Raw genomic sequence first — 17,778 nt, forward strand, 5'->3', positions numbered from 1 at the left:
ACACTGTCATTCGGGCAGGGAATGGAGTGCCGAGGCACCCTCATTGACATAAATTGGTTACTAAACTAGTTCATCCTGCAGAGAATTGCTCATGTTGTGTCGAGGCTTAAACCCAAGATTGATTATCTCATATATAGTTGCTTGTTTATTGGACATGGCAGTCAAAGCAAGCCAGCTGCCCCTTGAGAGTTTGTTTTTGCACTTTAAACATAACTAAAATATATATATATATATATATATATATATATATAAAGTTCTCGTAAGCTTTCCAGGGTTTGGTGGTTGGTTGTTTTTCCCCTAGGTTCTAATGGAGGAGTTAATTTATCTGCTTTTTCTTGTCAGCTAGGCTCTGGTCCTCTGTAGCCATCCTGCGAACACTTCCAAGACTGGGTGATTGAACAGGCTCTGCTTTCTGACATCGTCATGCACTTCTAAACTGGTTGCTAGTCTTTGCTTATAATCAGAAACATGAAGTTGAGTCCTTACCAGATGCTCAGCTATATATGTAGCAGCCTTCAGCCCATGGCTTTTGTGCTCATGATCATTGTCATGAGCATTTTACAACTGGGGATCCAAAGCACGGGCCAGAAAAGATGATTTACGTGATACTACAGAGGAAATCTGGCGCACCATGGGGAACTGGATCCTGAAATCCCCTCAGGGCATGCACATATGAGCAAGTCACCAAAACCCCATGGTCTTGCAGAATGTCAGTGGTCAAAGGGTGTGCTCTTACCTAGCAGAAAGTGTAAGGTAATTTCTTCCTAATAAGAGAGGCTGCAGCGCAAGTTCACGGAGCTTATTTGTGTGCCTGTAGCCTCAGCCTTTGCCTTATATTCCTATTGGGCTGTCTCACGGTGATACTGCTGCAATAGGTGCTTGGATTTCTAGGTCATCGTTAAAGTTTATTTGTGTTAAAGAGCTCATTCAAGTCCAACACAGATAAAATTAATTCATATTTTTTTTTATTTGTGCATGTTACACATTCTTAGAATCATGGAAGGAAAAAAAAAATATTAACACAGATGAGTCCAGTGCCCCCTTAGGCTTTTCTTGGCACTTGCAGGAAGTGTGTTTCTGGGAATCTGTCGCCAAATTACAAAGACATTAATGATAAAACAATACCCATGGCTAATTTTGGATGACGGCTTGATATTCTGAACCTGCTCCAGCTGTCAGCACCATATTCCAGCCTTCTAAGCTGCTGAAAATACAGAATATATGATACCACTGGAAAGTGAATATAGGCTAAACACGTAGAAACAGACTGTCTGCAAAGAAAAATTTGATGTTTCAGGTAGTATTTTTGTTCCAGAAGTAGTATAAATGCATATGACTGAATATGCAACTTCTTTGTGTGTGGTACCTGTTACTAGAAGCTTTTAATGTGTGTTCCAAACTCACAGTGATGGTAGTGCAGATTATTTTTATTTTTCCCCTAAAAAAATAAACAAAAGTTTTGGTCATTCTGAAATCCAGATTCCTTGGCATATTAAAGGTTATCAGTAATTTTATTTTAGGCAAACTCAGAAGTTTTTGTTTGGCCTAAGTAAATAATCTCGTTTTTTCTTGCATGTTAATTTGAAAGTAGAAAGGGATAGATTCACAAAGGAATTTAGCTGTCATTTACAAACAGCACAGATGAAGATGACTTGCCTTGTACCTGTGTCTTCATGATATGGCACTTGTCTAAGATGTCAGAAACCTGCATTCATAACCAACTCTACTTGTTCAGACTTTGGAATGAAATTTAGACATTTCTGTTGAGGAGTGTGCCTTCATCACGGGGCTGTAGAGTTTTGGAGATGGCTCTTTCCCTCTCTTTTGTTTAATATTATTAATTTTATATTCAGTGAACCAGAAAGGACAGGAAAGACTTTATAGCCCATGACTTCAATATTTCGTATCATTAATTCGGTTCAAACTACGGATAAATTTTTGGTCAACCTTGCCAATAGTTTTGCTTGTCTGGAACCCTGTACTAAACCATGTAAAACTGTGTTTAAAAGAAACCAAACAAAAACCAAAGCAAAACCAAAACCCAAACAACACCCCCTCAAAAAAACCCACCCAAACCCAACAAACCCACCGCCTCATTGCTTGCTAAATAACCAGCGTGTGAAGGTTTATGCACCTCTACTCAACCTATTGTAGTATTGCAGTGTCTTGAACGAATTCTTGTATATGCTTTACAGATGAGTTAACAGACCCGGGGAGAGTTACCCCCATGGGCCTATGGCCATATGGCAAAGCTGCAGGAGGTCCAGGGAAGGAGGTCAGGGTTCCTGCCTCCCACTCAAGTGCCTTGAGTGCCAGGTCATTATTGCTAATGCTTTGCCTTGCCTGACTGTCAGGCTGAAAGTAAACAAGCAGCATACCAGTTTCAGATTTCAAAAGGAACTGGTGATTTTGAGACCCAGATATTATAGTGAACACTGATTTTTCCAGTCAAGAGTGAACACAGTCTATCTGAAAATCAGATAAGTGAAAGCAACTGTTCTGACCAAAAAAAAAAAGGGGGGGAGGAGGAAGCCTCGTGGAAAACATGTCAGTGTGGTGTGTGGTTTTGGTTGTGTTTTTTTTTTTTTGTTTGTGTTTTTTTTTTTTTCTCTCCAAAGAGACAGAGACATGAGGGCAGCAATTACAGCACTAATAGTCCACCCGAATGCCCCTGGAGATCCTACCTGCTGCTCAGGTGGTTGGTATGTGGCCCTCTCTTGGAAGACCTTACCAGGGTCACCAAAGTGGTGGGATGTTTCTGCAGCACAGTAAAAGTGAAATTTGGGTTGTGCTTTAACAGCTACCTCCTGAACCTGCCTTGCATCCTAAGAGAAGACTGCACACTAACTAGCTGCCTGGGGTTCTCACCTGTTGCGCAGCCAGTTTGCATGCTGGTATCAGTCTGTACTGTGGTCCACATCAGGCATTGGTTCTCCAAACACCTGTTTTGCATCCAAATACTTTGTTTTCATTACATTTTGTGACAGCATCTATTTTCAACCCACTTCCTGTGAGACTTGGACAAAACAAGTGCTTTAGCAAAAATCCCACCCTGGCGATATGGAAGGTTTCTGGGTGTATTGCTCTGATGAGCCCTGGCCGGGAGTTATTTCTCCAGAATCTTGGCTGCTTAAGAAAGAAGAAAATCCGAACACAGAAGAAACAGAAGGAAAACAAAACTGCTGTGTAGGAGAGGCAGTCACACTGCATGGTTGAGATGCAGTACTTGAGTAGGTACCTGAGCTGCCTGGCTGCTCTGTTAGTGGTGTCACCTGCGTGCTTAAGAAACCCCAGGTTGTTTAGGGTGGTTTTGTTGCGTTGCCCCTTCCACTGCCTTTCCTACCCCCTTGAGTCCTTCAGCAGAAGGAAATGGAGGTGTCACGTGAAAGGCAGCAGCAGTGGCAGCTGCTCTTCCCTCTGCCTGGAGCGGTCAGATGTACTGGGGACAATTCTCCCTTCCCGATTTTCTTCCCCGAGCCTCATCAATTAGGTGAAGTATTTGAGAATCACCACACTGATCAACAGGGCACATCAACCAGAGTGGGGTTTGAAGTCCTCTCCAAAGCTAGCCTCTGCAGAAGCAGTTTATCCCCATGACCCCAATTTGTTAAGCAGCTCAGCAGCCCCCGACTCACTTCATAGCTTCACATTAGAGCTCTTCAGATGGACAGCGAAACCTTCTTGTCCAGCTGCTTTTCACCTTTCCGGGAGTATGGATTGCGTCTTCCTGTGTGTTTGTAAAGCTGCTTGTTCAGCAGAAATACAGGTACTCTGAAAATGCAGGTTCTATTGAATCTGTATTATTAGAAGTAATAACTAACAATATTCAGTGAAATACTGTGCATCTTTAGTGACTGCGTTGTTTAGCACTGAGGACAAAGCTTCTGGGGGAAAGCGGGCTGGCAAACAGGCACGCAAGGTTTTGCAGCACTCTCATTTTAGAGTCATAGTGCCTCTCCAGCTGTTGCCATGGGTCACTTCAGGTTACACTGGACAAATTGCAGTAAAAATACACGGTCAGCTGATCTCTCTTAATTCATTATCATCCCAGATTTGTACTGTCGTATGTTGAGGAGGCTTACCTGAGGCGGGACTCTAAGCTATTGAGCAACCCCAAATTGTTCAAGTATTGCCTGTTCCAAACAACTTGTAGTTTAGTTTAAGGGCCCCAGGACTTTGTAAGGAGGAAGAACTGCTCTGGCAAGTTGTTGACAAATCACTCGTGCCTGTAGAATGGTCTGCTAATGTACTGACAGTTGTTGGCAACAAGAGTTTGAACAGCGGGTTCCAAAAAACCCCAAACAATCCTACAAAACTTCTGAAACAGTAATTTTGAAAAAAATTTACTTGAAGGTATTAATCATAGAATGGAGAAGAAGAGTTAAAATAGTATTATTCAAATGTTTCATAAAAGAACTACATAAGAGGTATAAATTTACAAGCATCACAAGAAAAAAATGTAAAGGAGGTAGAGAAATAAAAAAAACAGATGACAAGCATTTCAGGGCCAACAGCTGTCCCAACCTTCAAATCTTAACTTGTGGGTCGGTGAGGACCTGGTGGTACCTGCCAGTGGGAAGCCCAACTTGACCGTGCGTTCAGAGCCAGAGGAGCACTGTTTCAGAGCGGAGCCCATCTCCTATTATATATCGGTTACCATAAGGCTGCAGTAGTGCAAATAAAAGGAGACGTATTTAATTTAGCACCTTGCTTCTCATCAGACTGGATTTTGCTGTTACTCTAATCTTTACAATCTGTGGTAATTCTGAAGGCTTGCGTTCTTGTTGGAGGTTTGTCTTTTTCTGTGCTGAGCTTTGGCTGCATAGATGAAAATTGCATTCTTTTTACCACCTCTCCCTGTCATTCTTTCCTTGGAGCCTTCCTCCTTTGACATCTGCTGTGGCCCTAACATATGCTACGTTTATAAGACCCTAATTTCTAGTTTACAAAAAAACTCCACTAAAGGCTACTGGCTTTATTACATCTGCCTTAGAATTCCCAGTATAGTTTTCATGATTACATTTTAGTTTAGGAACAGTTTTAGTATTTAGTATATTCTGTGTTTGCACTTAATATAAAGTAGGTAGCTCAAGGAAATTGTTATTATATGTACATATCTATTATTATAAATATAAAAATATTATATAGAAATACTTGGGAAGCATTTCTTTTGTTTCACATCATATTTCAACATAGTCTTTGCATAAAGTCTTGGGAATGTATTAATGGTGGCAACTGATACTTTCAGGCAACACAGCAGGGTTTTAAAGAGTTAAAGTTTTAAAGTTACAGACCCGAGAGCCATGACATTAACTGTTTTGTAGCGTGTGCCCACAGAAGGAAGCAGAGGTAGTCCTGGGATCGGTCAGGCCGTGGGAGGAGGGAACATTCCCTTTCCAGGAGGGTCCCCCTTATCAGAAGGATGGAAGCAAGAGTAGCTGAGAGGTGACCTCCATCTCCTGGGAAGCAGCAGCCATAGGGATTAACTCCTTCAATTTGGTTTTCATGCCAAGTGGGTGCAAGTCTTGCCAAGCCTGTGCCAGGAGCTGCTGGTAATAGGACAGAGCATGTTTCAGGATAGCTTACACAGTAAGACTGGGGAGCCAACCAGTTATGGTATATATTAAATTTCTTTGCACCCAAGATTTAGTGTCAGATAGAAGGAGAAAGTCAAGGCTAGCTGGGATCAGGAATACTAATACTTTCTTCGGTTAGGGAGAGCAGCTTCATTTTTCTTGCCTCTCTAATAGGTCTTGTGTTTTACTGACAGCTTTTAAATAGTAGGAGAATGTGTAGGCATGCTTAGGCTTCTGCAGATTATAGCTGACCAGCAAATAATTCCTACCACATTCATGCAGGTATGAGAAGTGCTGGGAGCTGCTTTCTGCAGACTTTAGTCTATGCTTGAGCTCAGAGAGGTCCTCTGCAGGAGGCAGACAGCCCAGATCACTTAAAGTGGTGTTTCTACGGTCATTCTATTTGGAATATAAATTAATGTGATACAATAGGTTTTATTTTTTAAAAACAGCTTTCAGCAGACTGTGACATTGATACTAGCCAATGATGACCACTTGTTGCTCAAACCCCTTAATATCCATGTGCTTCTCCTCTTCTTCATTCACAGGGACCCTTGTGGGAAACAGTTACGATTTTGCAAACTCCTGGGCTTTGCACAGTGAAAACAAGTGGTGCAAGAGAGTGCAGACTCCAAGCAACACCTGCAACATTTCATCTGATATTGCAGAGAAGGTTGGTGCTGCAGGAATACCATTTTGGTTTTGTCCCCTCTCTACCTGCAGACAGCTTGCCTGCCCTTTAGCAGAACACAAATGCTTCCTTGAATCCATGTCTGTACCTAACGTGGTCCTCCTTCAGCAAGCGGGTAGGATGTGAAGTGCAGGAGATACCTGTTTTGAGTTTCTGAGGTGTAGTGTGGTCTGAGGTAGTTATACTGGGCACTCATCTTGCTGCTGCACTGGAACAAGGTGCATGGTTCCTGGAGTTAACCACAGGGCTGGCAGTGGCCATATATAAGTCCTTGCTGTGGTGCAATGAAGCCAGGTGCAGACAGAAGGTGGAAGTGACACATCCATGGCACAGGTCTGTGCTGTCTGTGGAAGTTCTCAGCCTCCCTGTGAGCCAGCGTGGGGCTGGATGCAGGATGCAGCATGCAGCTGTGTGCTTGCAGTTCCTGAGCTGTAACTATATGCCCTCCCTGCAGGCTCTGGCTGGTGCTAGCAGGAGGATTTCTGCACTGGGCTGCCCAGTGCTGTAGAGAAGTGGCATTGGAGGCTGCATGTTATGACCAATGTCTTATTTACTTACAGTGTTGAGAAAGGAACAATTTACTCACTACTTAGTGAATGCAATTCTGCCCTCTTACTGTACTCTGCCTGTTGCCATTCTTTCTAAAACTGCAGTGCATGTATACCCTCCCTTCCTCTCCCCCATGCCACAAGACCCAATGCACAAACATCAAACAGATAAACAAAGAAGCCAACAGCTCATTTGAGCCTGTAGTGTGAGCTGCTGCCAGACACTTTGGTATTACTTGAGAAAGGTGTGTATATGTGGTGCCTGTAGAAAGAGGTAGTTAATTCCCTTTCTGATCTTGCCAACAGGGAAGTTCTGAAGCCTCTGTGGGTGTCACCACCACAAATAGTATTTGTAAATGTATTGCAGACCTGGGGGTCACCTGAGCAGGGAGGTTCTTTAGCCAGGCTGTTTTTAACAGAGGAGATGTTCTCTGTAGGTGTTGCAAAGGCTCTGTGCTACTATTTCCCTTGCCAGAAGGAGGAGGAGATTCCTTCAGCTATACACATAGATAGTAGCTCTGATTACTGAAGAAACACAGAACTGCTTGTCTCAGCCAGCTCTGTGACCCCCTTTGCTGCATCATCCTTTTTCTTCTCCTCTTTTATAAGTATAAACATGTTCCTTGTTTCCCTTAGTCACAAGGTGAACACATGCAGATGGTCACCAGCTCAGGGAGGAAAGTAGCTTTGAATATATACTGACCGCATGTGGCATTACAGGTTATGACTGTCATCCATTGAGGGTTTTCATCTGATTTCATGTACTCTGTTGTAAATCAGAATGATCTGGTGGGTGCCAGGTTTAGGTTTACAGCCAAAATTTAGCCATCAGTTTCTAGCTATACAAATCCTGCAGGCCTATACTTGTTAAACTAGGCTCAAATAATTTCTCAATAGTAGTAGCACTTCCTGGAACACATCTGCTCTACAGCTACTTTGGGTGCTGTTTTCCTAGTTACCTGGAAAATGCTGATTCAGACAAGCTTGCAAAGTTCTGACTATTTATACTTCCACTAAGCTTTTGGATGGAGATGCTTGTGTTAGACACATCCTGAAATTCAGTGATGCATGCTCGTGCCCCTTGGCATTATAGCTTCAATCTTGCAGCCTACAAACTTGGCTAAGGAAATACAGCAGTGATTTCAGGTTCAAAATCTCCAGCCTATGTTTCTTGCTTGAGCTGAGCTGCTGTGTGCAAGGGGCATTTCTGTCATGGTCAGGACTGATTGAACACCTGGCTTGAGCAATGGTGCATGGTGCTAAGGGTGCGACCAAAGCGTGAGAGGTTTCAACCTGGCTGAGATGTCTTTTGAGGGTCAGGACTGCATTTTAAACCCAGTTACAGCTCTAGAGCAGGGCTAGGTCTTGTGACTAGTAGTGGCTGCTGGAATTTTATCTATTCAGGCAAGTTTAATGTTTAGAAAATGTCAACATTGCAACTGAGGACAGGGAGTGGCATGCAGGGCAAAATCCTGTCTGATGGGTAGACTGCAACTAATGCTGAGTTTTATACAGATCATCTTAAATACTGATGCTTTGTGGGATAAAAGTTTGCTCTCCCACAAACTGGGTGAAATTATCTTCTCTCTCAAGTGAGTTCATGAGCTCAGAGAATTTAACATTGGCTTAATTTATTCACTGGGCAAGAATAAACACAGCGCTATTAATAGAAGTCCAGCAAAACGAGTGCCTGCTGAAGAATGTTTTTAATAGTGTGCTTTGTTTGCTTGCTTCAGCTTCAGGAATGTAAATCTCGGTCTCCCAGCCTCCCTCCCCACCAGGCGGTCAGCTGCTAGGTGAGGAAAACAACAGCTCTGGTTCAGTGCGTCCCTCCCACCCTGTCCCCCCACTCGGGGTAGAGCTGCAGTTTTCTTTGCCCTCTCCCCAGCATCCTTGGAGTGGTGGCTTCTGAACTCCTTTGCAAGATGCACTGAAGCCAGAAAGCCCTGTTGCTTTTATCTTCGGATCATAGAAAACACAGGCTATTTCGTGTTCTTTAATAAGGAAGAGCTCTTGCCTTGATTAATTGCTCCATGTATCAGCTGAAGGTCTTGAGCCAGCTCACACTCTTACCCTACTGTTGCTCAGGGCTTTTCCCTGCCCTCCACCTCCAAAACACCCCCCATGCTCACATACATGTTTGACTGCAGAGAGGTCTGCAGATATGGTTTATTCTCAGATACATGTATTCCCCTTACAGGGCTGGATGCAGCTTGGCATCTGCATGGTGGAGCTGCTAGCTGGCCGCCTCGTCTTGTGGCCTAGAGAGCATGCCAAACTGGCTAGTGTTGGAGGGAGGGAGCTACTGCCTCCCTACCATGCCCTGCCCTCTCCAGCTGCTGTTTAAATAGGAACTGAAAAGAAAGAGCTGCTCTGTGTTGTCAGATCCATTTCTTGACTGCTCAGATGCGATCGTTTAGGCTACCTGTTCAGTGTCTAATTGCCTTTCAGATGACTAACAGCATGGGTAATTTGGATCTTGAAGTATAAAATGGAGTGATGTGGATAACTGTGGTAATGGGGCAGCCTTGAAAAAAAAAAAAGTTTTAAAGCATTGCGATTGACTTAGGTGCTCTTAGATGCTACCTTTATTTTCTAGATTTCACCTCTAATAGAAGTAGTGCGTGGAGGCCAAAGTGCACTATTAGTTTTTTCTTTTTTTCTGGGTTTTTTTTTCCTTTTTTATTAGGAAACTATACCTATAACGTGTTAGGTGTGAAAATGACTGAAATTAAAATTCAATTCATTTCTGCTTTTGCTGAAATTCAGCTTTTTCTGCAATTGGTAAGAAATAGTCCCACTCCCATATGCAATAAAGAAACAGCTTCGATCCTCAGATCTGAAAGCAAGTGGGAGAGGTTCTCAGCTTTTTGACTGTAATTTGTAATGGTAGAGGTCACAAGCAGGTCCAGCAAAGACATGGATATACAATACTATAATACATATTAGGTGTGAAAATGAGACCCACTGTATCTAAAACCTCATCTTTCTGCTTCTGAAATACAGGGGTTAGCTCAATCGGCATTCAAGTGAAGTGATTTCTGTGAGTTGCTACTATGTTTGCTCAAATGTACAGCCAGCATTTGGTCTACTAAACATGTTGGCTTTGGATGCTTTTTTGCTTGGAAAGAGGGGAGGCTAAATCATTCTTCCTTTGAGTGAGCCAAAAGAAGGTGTATTCCGAAAACTATACCCAATTACGGCACCAAAATATACGCTTCCTGAAAGATCTGTAGAAATACTTCTGTGTATCTATATACCATAGTTTAAATTCAAAGGAATGAGAGGGTGTCTCTGCTTTCTTCTACTGCTTTTTAGATTATATCTCTTTAATGGCCATTCTTAGGCAACAGACAAATGCAGTTCATGCAGCAGCAGAAGGCAATGCCACAGAAATTGGAAGAATGTACAAAATTCCACCTACAGCTCTGTGTGGTGGGACTGGGGCAGAAAGAAGGTCAGCAAATTTATGGTTGTTAAGGGTTGTCAGTGCCAGGACACTGCTAACCCATTTAAAGAAACAGTGAAAGCAGAAATCATGCAGAAGTCAAGGGAGAAGTTTCAAGCCCTTCACCTGTGTTTCAGATAGTGCAGTCAGTTCTGCTACTTTTAATCTTGCAGCCACCTGTACTCTAAGCACTGTTTCAGCCTGAGGCTTCACTCCCTGGTCTGTTGCTTTTAACTAATTCTTTGTGTGGAGCCACTTCCAGAACTGTAGCTCCATGAGCAGGAGCACTGCAGCAGCAGCTGAGACTGACAATATCTGGTGCTTATGGCATATATATATTGTCACCTAAGCTAAAGAACAAGGGCCTCTCTTAGTTCAGCCCGATATGAGTTTTAAAGAAAGAAAGGAGAGAAAATAAAAACAACTTGCAGAATGGTTGAAGTTGGAAGGGATGGTTGGAGGCCACCTAGTCCTACCCCCTTCTTGCAACAGGGACATCCTAGATCAAGTTGCTCAGGTCCTTGTCCACTCGTATTTCAAATATCTCCCAGGGTGATGGTTCCACAGCCTCTCTGGACATTTGTTTCAGTCTTTGACCACTCTTACGGTGAACAGGTGCTTTTTTTTTTTTTTTTTTTTTTTTTGTTTTGTTTTATATCTATTTGGATTTACCCATATTTCAGCTTATGTCCATTAATTCATCACAATAGTTGAGAGATGTCTAAAAGATGGGAAAAAATCAGCAATATTTTCTTGTATAAAGCCACCAGCAAATCTGAAGCAAGTTGATTGTCAAGAGAAAATTGTTGCTTTCTAACATGTATCGCTTGGTTTCTTGATAATCAGCTAGAGCTCTGTCATTAGGTATGTTGTTACTGAACAAGACCAAAGAATACTACAGGGGGAAAAAAAGGGGGAGGGTTTAATTTTAAATCTTTTCTGTGTGGAATCTCTATTTTTGAAGTGACTTTCACATCAGCGTTTACTGGTATGTAATAAACATGGTCCTAAAAGAGTTCTACTACTTTTACTGTTCAGTGGAACAGACGAAGTCTAAGTTCTGTTGTAACATAACAGTTGAGTTGTATTACCTTTTTAACAAGGCTATTACCTTATTAAGAAAACTTATTAACACAGCCCCTAAATGGGCTGATTGCATGTACTGGTTTTCTGTTGCGTGTGATAGTATCTGGATCAAGGTTTTGATCCGGGAGTTGCTGCACTGCTCATCCTCCGAATGGCTCTGAGCTCACTCTCAGTTATATCAGTTTCATCTTGAAGCGCTGCTTTAATAGCTTTTTTGGCTGCTTCTGTTGTTGTTACTTCTACCCTTAGGGCACTTTTTCAGCTTTCTCATACTTCTGTGTAGTCTTAGAGCAGCACCAACCACCATTTATGCTGTTCCAGCTCCCTTCCTTCTAGTCTCTTTTTCCAGCTGGTTCAGCATGGTGGGCATCAGAATTGTTTCAGGCTGGGGCTGATTTTCTGCAGGACAGTAATGTTCAGCTTTCTAATGGTGCTTAGTTAGCATAGGTTTAAGTTCCCTGAGGCCTTTCTCAGAAAGCTCAAACCCCTTTTGTTTATGTGGTTGTTCACTGAGCATTTGCTAAACTCTGAATGTATTCCTAATGGGCAAGACATTTCTGGTTGATTTGTTTTCGTAAGCAAGAGTTCTCTCCTGGTTCAGACATGTACTGGTTTTTGCTGATCACCTGGACAAAACACCCTTTAGCAAAAACGGTCTTTTCTACTCAGCAGTTTTCCCATACAGGTGTACTATCTGCCTTTCAGAGAAGACATCTTGATGTCTGCTTAACTCTGTGGGGTTTTTTGTTCCCCATTTTTCATCTCTCCCCCAATTATTATTTTTTTAGCACAACAACTTGTATGTGCTGTCACTTCAGGCACTTGTTAAGGTATTCTGGAATAATGCACTGTTAATATGAAAGACTCTGAAGAATGTGCCCCGCCCCGCTCCCCCCCTATATAACACCTGAAATATACAGCATGGTTACATCTGCTTATATGAACCGGTGACAAATAAGTAGGAGAAAGTTGTGCTTCAACTGTTTGTGGTAGGGTTGTATCAGAAAATTGTTTTCCCACTTATCTAAACTCTCTCATCCCTTTAGAAAGCTCCACTGAGGACCTCAGACTCACTGAACTGTGAAATAAAGCATATATAAGAGAAAGTCTATTTGGGATTTGGGAGAATTGTTAGCCATAAACTAAGGTTTCCTTAGGTTTTGTTTGACGTACAGCTAAGTTTCCTCTTGTTGCTACCCCATCTCACCATGCAGTCCTCTCCTCCTCACACTAGCTGTCACCATGCTGATTTAATTCAGGAGAAGAGCATAAAAAATTGCTTTTTTCCCCCTGGGTTATTTTCGTGCTATTTATCTGAGCTAAACTGACCTGTCGTGCATGGGACAAGCCAGCAGGAATGACAGGAACATGTGGCCAGAAGTGGGAAACAAATTTGATTGCTCAGATTCCAGTCAGACTCCATCGTTCACTCTGAAACTTACTCTGTTCCCTCATTATCCAAAAGGTGGTCTGGGCATTTTTCTTCCTAAGTACCTTAGTTGTAAGTTACTCTCCCCTGCTGTGTGTGTCTTCCTGGTACTCCAGACACCATCTGGTTCTTCGCTGGGTAGGAAGCAGTTCTTTGTTTCTCTCCATTTCCTCACTGACATATTTCTGTGTGAAATATCCTTATATGACACTCTGTAATAATCAGCATATTAATGTACCTTTGTGTATATGTGGATGTGGCTCCCTACTAGCTCTTGACTATGATGTTATTTAAAAACATGGTGGTATTACAATTATGTAATATCATGATGTTATTTAACAACAGTAGTGACTGTGTTTGGAAAAGTTGGGGCTTTTCCCTTCTTCCTGAGACTACAGTAACTAATTTCGCCTCTTTCTCTCTCTTTCTACCTTGCTCCTCAATTGTTTGTGCAGGGTGTCATAGAAACTTGCCAGCTGCTAAGAACATCTTTGACCTTCTCCCGGTGCCACCACAAGGTTGATCCAGAGCCGTACCTTGATCTCTGTGAGAGAGACATCTGTGCCTGTACCCAGGGCATGGACTGTCACTGCTCCGTGTTCCTCGATTATGCAAGAAGCTGCGCTCACGAAGGAGTGATTTTGGATGGGTGGCCCGAAGAGAGCTCATGCAGTAAGCTGACAGGATTATTCTTAGGCTGCTTATCCCACATGAGATCATTCCTGCCTTGCAGATTTATATGCTGCAGCTAAACGCAACTGGTGCTTTTTCAGGATGTTGATTCAGGCATGGCAGCTTAAAATCTGAAGTGCCTGTCACTTCCATTTATGTAAAGTGCCTTTGCTCACTCTCCCTTTCAGCTCTCCATCACCCACTTTTTGCTAGAAGTTGTTGTCCCTAAGGCAGGTTGGTTTGAACCATATATGAAGAAGATCCTGAGCTGTTACAGGTCCCACCTTGGTATACAAAGTCATTGAAGACTTATTTGATACATAGACCTGGATGTTTAGGAGCTATTTCACATATGGTTCAGATATATGATATTATCCAGCCTGTATTTGTCAGTGTCCTAGTGAAAGGCTCTCCTTAACATTTTTTTGTAAAGACAATTGTTTCATCCTTTGTTTGCTTGAACTGATTACCGTGAAATTGAGATGTTATCTTTATTAAGCCAAATTTTGTCTAGGTTAGAGATCCTGATTGTATCTTGAAATGCTGCCTTTACTTAGCCCAGTTTTACTGAGGTCAGAAGTCCTGATTGCATCTCTGCCAAGATTTTGCAACAAGGAAGTGTATATGTTGACTGGGATAGATTACGTTTATAGAGGAAAGGTCATATTTGCACCCACCATTGATATACACATATACCTCCACTGGAGAACTCTGGTTAAATACATAAACACACAAGTGAATAATAATAATAAAAAAATATCAATCCTCTAATATCATATTCTCAATGATTTTTCTCATGTTTTTACATTACACAGGAAGGTCTTAGGATGTAAATTGATTTCATGGGGTAACTGACTGATTTGTACCAACAACACTTTCTTCTCTGGTAAAGATACTCTGTTGTTGGAAACCACTGCAGAAAACTGTGCCTTCAGGTTATGGTTAGGGCAGGAAGATACTGCCAACCACTTGTTCAATGGAGGACCAGGGAGTCTTATTTCTAGCAGTAATATTTTACCTTTCCATTGGGACATAAAAGGGATCTGATGAAAATTTTTCTCCTTGCTCAGGGTGCAAGCCAGAGAACCCATTTTTGCTAGGGCTGTCTGTAAGTCTAACTAGAGACGTGAGTGAAATGAATCCCTCTCTGTTCCCAGGAATTACAGAGCTCACGTCTAACCCTTGACTCCACAAACCATATTTTCTTAGAGTCAGGAAAAAGAAGTGGCCTGCTGCCACATCTGGAGCTTAATTTTCCATCACCCTCACTTGTGTATGATGCTTTCTCAGGAGATGGTGATGATGGTAGTTGCATTGGAGGCATGAAACGCTCTGCTGTGTTGGAAGGCCTGTAGTGCTGGGCACACTGTACTAGTACAAGCTGATGCCCAAGCTCCGGCAGCACAGAGAGCAAGACCACTCCTTCGTTACCCTCCCACCTCCTTCCATAGAGGATCTGCTGGGAAAGGGCAGGCTCTGATCTTTCCTTCCCACTCCATGCCCACGCAGTCTTGCTGGGTATGTATATGCATCAGAATGAAGGAATGGCTATAATGTGCACTTGCCTAATGGCATAGCTTACATAATGACAGCAGTGAAGGTACCACAGCATGGGTGTTATCCTGTGCTGGCAGTTCTCTGGAAAGAGAAGGATGGGATTTCAGAGTCTTAACTGTCTCCTGGTTCTCTCTGGAAACATGGAACAGTATAATTTCACAAATGAGTGGAGTAACTGCATAGCTTAAAGCTACAGAACATGCTTCTCTATCCAAAGTAGATATTACGGCAAAACATCTCCCCATCTTGCATTGTTCTTAATGCACTTGGCTTTAGTTACTAAGGCTGAATTTATTAGAAAACAAATTGGCTTTAACCTCTTAAGTATTTACTGCACAACCTGACAGATGATGATGTTGCAGCAAACTGAAAATCAAGCGTCTCTTAAATGTTGTGCATCTGAAAAGGGAATCATTGATTGGAGAGGACATGACCTTTTTGGTGTCTCCGTGGTTAAGCCTTTGATAATTAGGGATTTATTTATTTAAGAGTTATTGAGGAATTTGCATTTCTAATTTCTTTTAATTTTTTCAGGGCCAAGATGTCCAGTTGGCATGGAGTATAAGGAATGTGTATCCCCTTGTGCCAAAACCTGCCAGAGCCTGAATATCAATGAAGTGTGTCACGGACAATGTGTTGATGGCTGCAGCTGCCCTGGTAATTTATTTACTGGGTTATTTAGGGAGAAACATTTGGCAGTGATGCTACCTATTTTATTAGAAGAAGGGAAGCTGTGTCTTCTCTTAGATTTTCCTGAAATCAGAAACACTTCTCTTTTTCTGGGACCATGCCCTACAATAAACCAATTTCTATAATGCCTGTATGCTCACTTCATGAAAGGGCCATTTTTCAGACCCAACTAAAAAGTAAATGTTTCTGTGAAAGCCAGCACCGTCCAATACTCTAGGATTGCCTTTCTTTCTTGGTGAGGGACCGCTTACCATTGCTGTATCTAGATTCATTCTGAATTGCTTTTGGTTAGAAGCATCCAGTTAGAGGAAGAAAGAACAGAGAATAGACTGATGGAGTTTCTTACAGAAAAACAGTATGTGTAGAGCTCACGCTATAATTCCAAAGATCTTCATGTTTTTAGATGAACAATTTCACTTATTACTGCATCACTCATACAGGAGATTTGATTGGCTTAAAAGGGGGCAGCCCAACAACTGCAGGAGAAGGGTTTTGTTCCTGGCTGCAAAGCTTCATATGCTCCCATTTCTAGCTGGTTTTGGTTGTGGTGGTTTTTGTTTGTTTGCATGCTTTTAAAAGGACTATATCTGCATTTCAGCCTTCAAATCTGGACTCTCTGTGAATGCACAGAGGTATTTACTGCCCCCCTGTACAAGGTACCAAGTGTGATGGAGGTTTAATGAGAACATGATTTGGTTTCCAAAACAAGGCAGTAATGACAATGTCAACCTTGTTTGAGTCTTTGTTATTGCATTCAAAGCTTAGTAGTTTCTCATTTAGCTGCCAGTCTCTTACTGGAGGTTTGAAGCTGTCACTCTGTGGCAGGACCTGGGAAGGTGCACATGAAGGGTGACAGGTGATGTAACTAGACACAGGAGCTTATTCTGTTGTGAAGGATCTAGCTATTATATTTGTGCAGTCCTGGGGGTGTTGGGAAAAGCTGAAAGAGATGAATCCACTGGCTGCACAAGGACTTTTGCTATATTCTCCTTTTGGTAGCTGCACTGGTCAGTTCAGCATAGGAAAGGTCTAAGAGGACAGGAACTGAAGAGCAGAGGAACAGGAGTTCAGCAGAAAGGGTACTGCATGAGTAGATGAGCAGAAGGAGCTGCATGAAAAGAAATAATTATCAGCAGTTCAAAACTTCTACTATTGTTGCATGGTCAAGTAGGGAAGAACTTTGATTTGAGTTCTATAGAGAACTCAGGAGGATCTGACAGATACATAGTGGAATTTAGAATTTAGGATGAGGATTATACCCTCGCTTAGCTTCCCTCCAGTGCTCTGAGACTAAAAAGGATACATTAATGAATGTGGTTTTGGGGTTTGTTTGGTGTTTTTATTTTTTTCCCCTTAAATGCACCACACAGTTCCTTGAATTGCTGTAAATGGAATTCCTATTGCCAAGGAAAAAAGCGGATGTTCTGCTTTCTTGTGCTCCCTGGAAAGCCACACCACTCTTAAATGCTCAGATCTTATTTTGAATGTCTCTCACTGGAAGGATTTTCTCAACAACAACGATCTTTCCAGGCAGCTCTGTGGGAAGAATAGGAGAAAGGGAACTTACCTGTGTCTCACTGTCAGTGGTGGCTGCTTCTGCCAGGGAAAAGGGCCAAAGTCTCTGCAGGCAATTGGAAGGAGTCCCTCAAAGAGGAGGGAGAGGGGTTTTCAACAAACGAAATGTTTGGCTACAGCAACTCTTTTAAAAAGGGAGGAATATCAACTACCTCTCAACATGGGGATCTAAGAGAAAGAAACTTGACCTTTCTTCTATTGCTAGTTTATAGTGCAATCTTGGATAAGTCTTGTAACTCTTCTGTGCCTCCGTTTATCTTTGTAAGATAAAATACTCTATATATAGAATAGGTAATTATAGTTGTGTAATATGGAAACCTCAGCAGTTGAATCCAAGTTGGGAAGCTGGCCCTTTCACTTTTTACTTCTGCAGAAGTTGAGATGAGAAACCACAGCTCCACATGATAGTATTTCTTTCTCTCAGACCCTGTCTGCTAGACTTCTATGGTGTCCAACTTTGTTTTTTCATTCCCTACTTTGTCTTCTGTCCTCTTACAACAAATACA

The 17,778-nt window shown here is 42.2% G+C and overlaps 1 protein-coding gene across 1 annotated transcript in view; it reads left to right on the plus strand.

Annotated features, from left to right (window-relative positions):
• VWF (von Willebrand factor) overlaps positions 1 to 17,778 on the plus strand; it is a 144,130-nt gene that overhangs the window by 8,636 nt on the left and 117,716 nt on the right. The window contains exons 7-9 of the mRNA XM_056341104.1: positions 6,125 to 6,249; positions 13,234 to 13,450; positions 15,542 to 15,664. Coding sequence (XP_056197079.1) covers positions 6,125 to 6,249; positions 13,234 to 13,450; positions 15,542 to 15,664 — 465 coding nt within the window. The remainder of the gene's footprint in view (positions 1 to 6,124; positions 6,250 to 13,233; positions 13,451 to 15,541; positions 15,665 to 17,778) is intronic.

Source organism: Falco biarmicus, chromosome 5, assembly GCF_023638135.1.
Source record: "Falco biarmicus isolate bFalBia1 chromosome 5, bFalBia1.pri, whole genome shotgun sequence".
In the NCBI taxonomy this organism is placed as follows: Eukaryota; Metazoa; Chordata; class Aves; order Falconiformes; family Falconidae; genus Falco; species Falco biarmicus.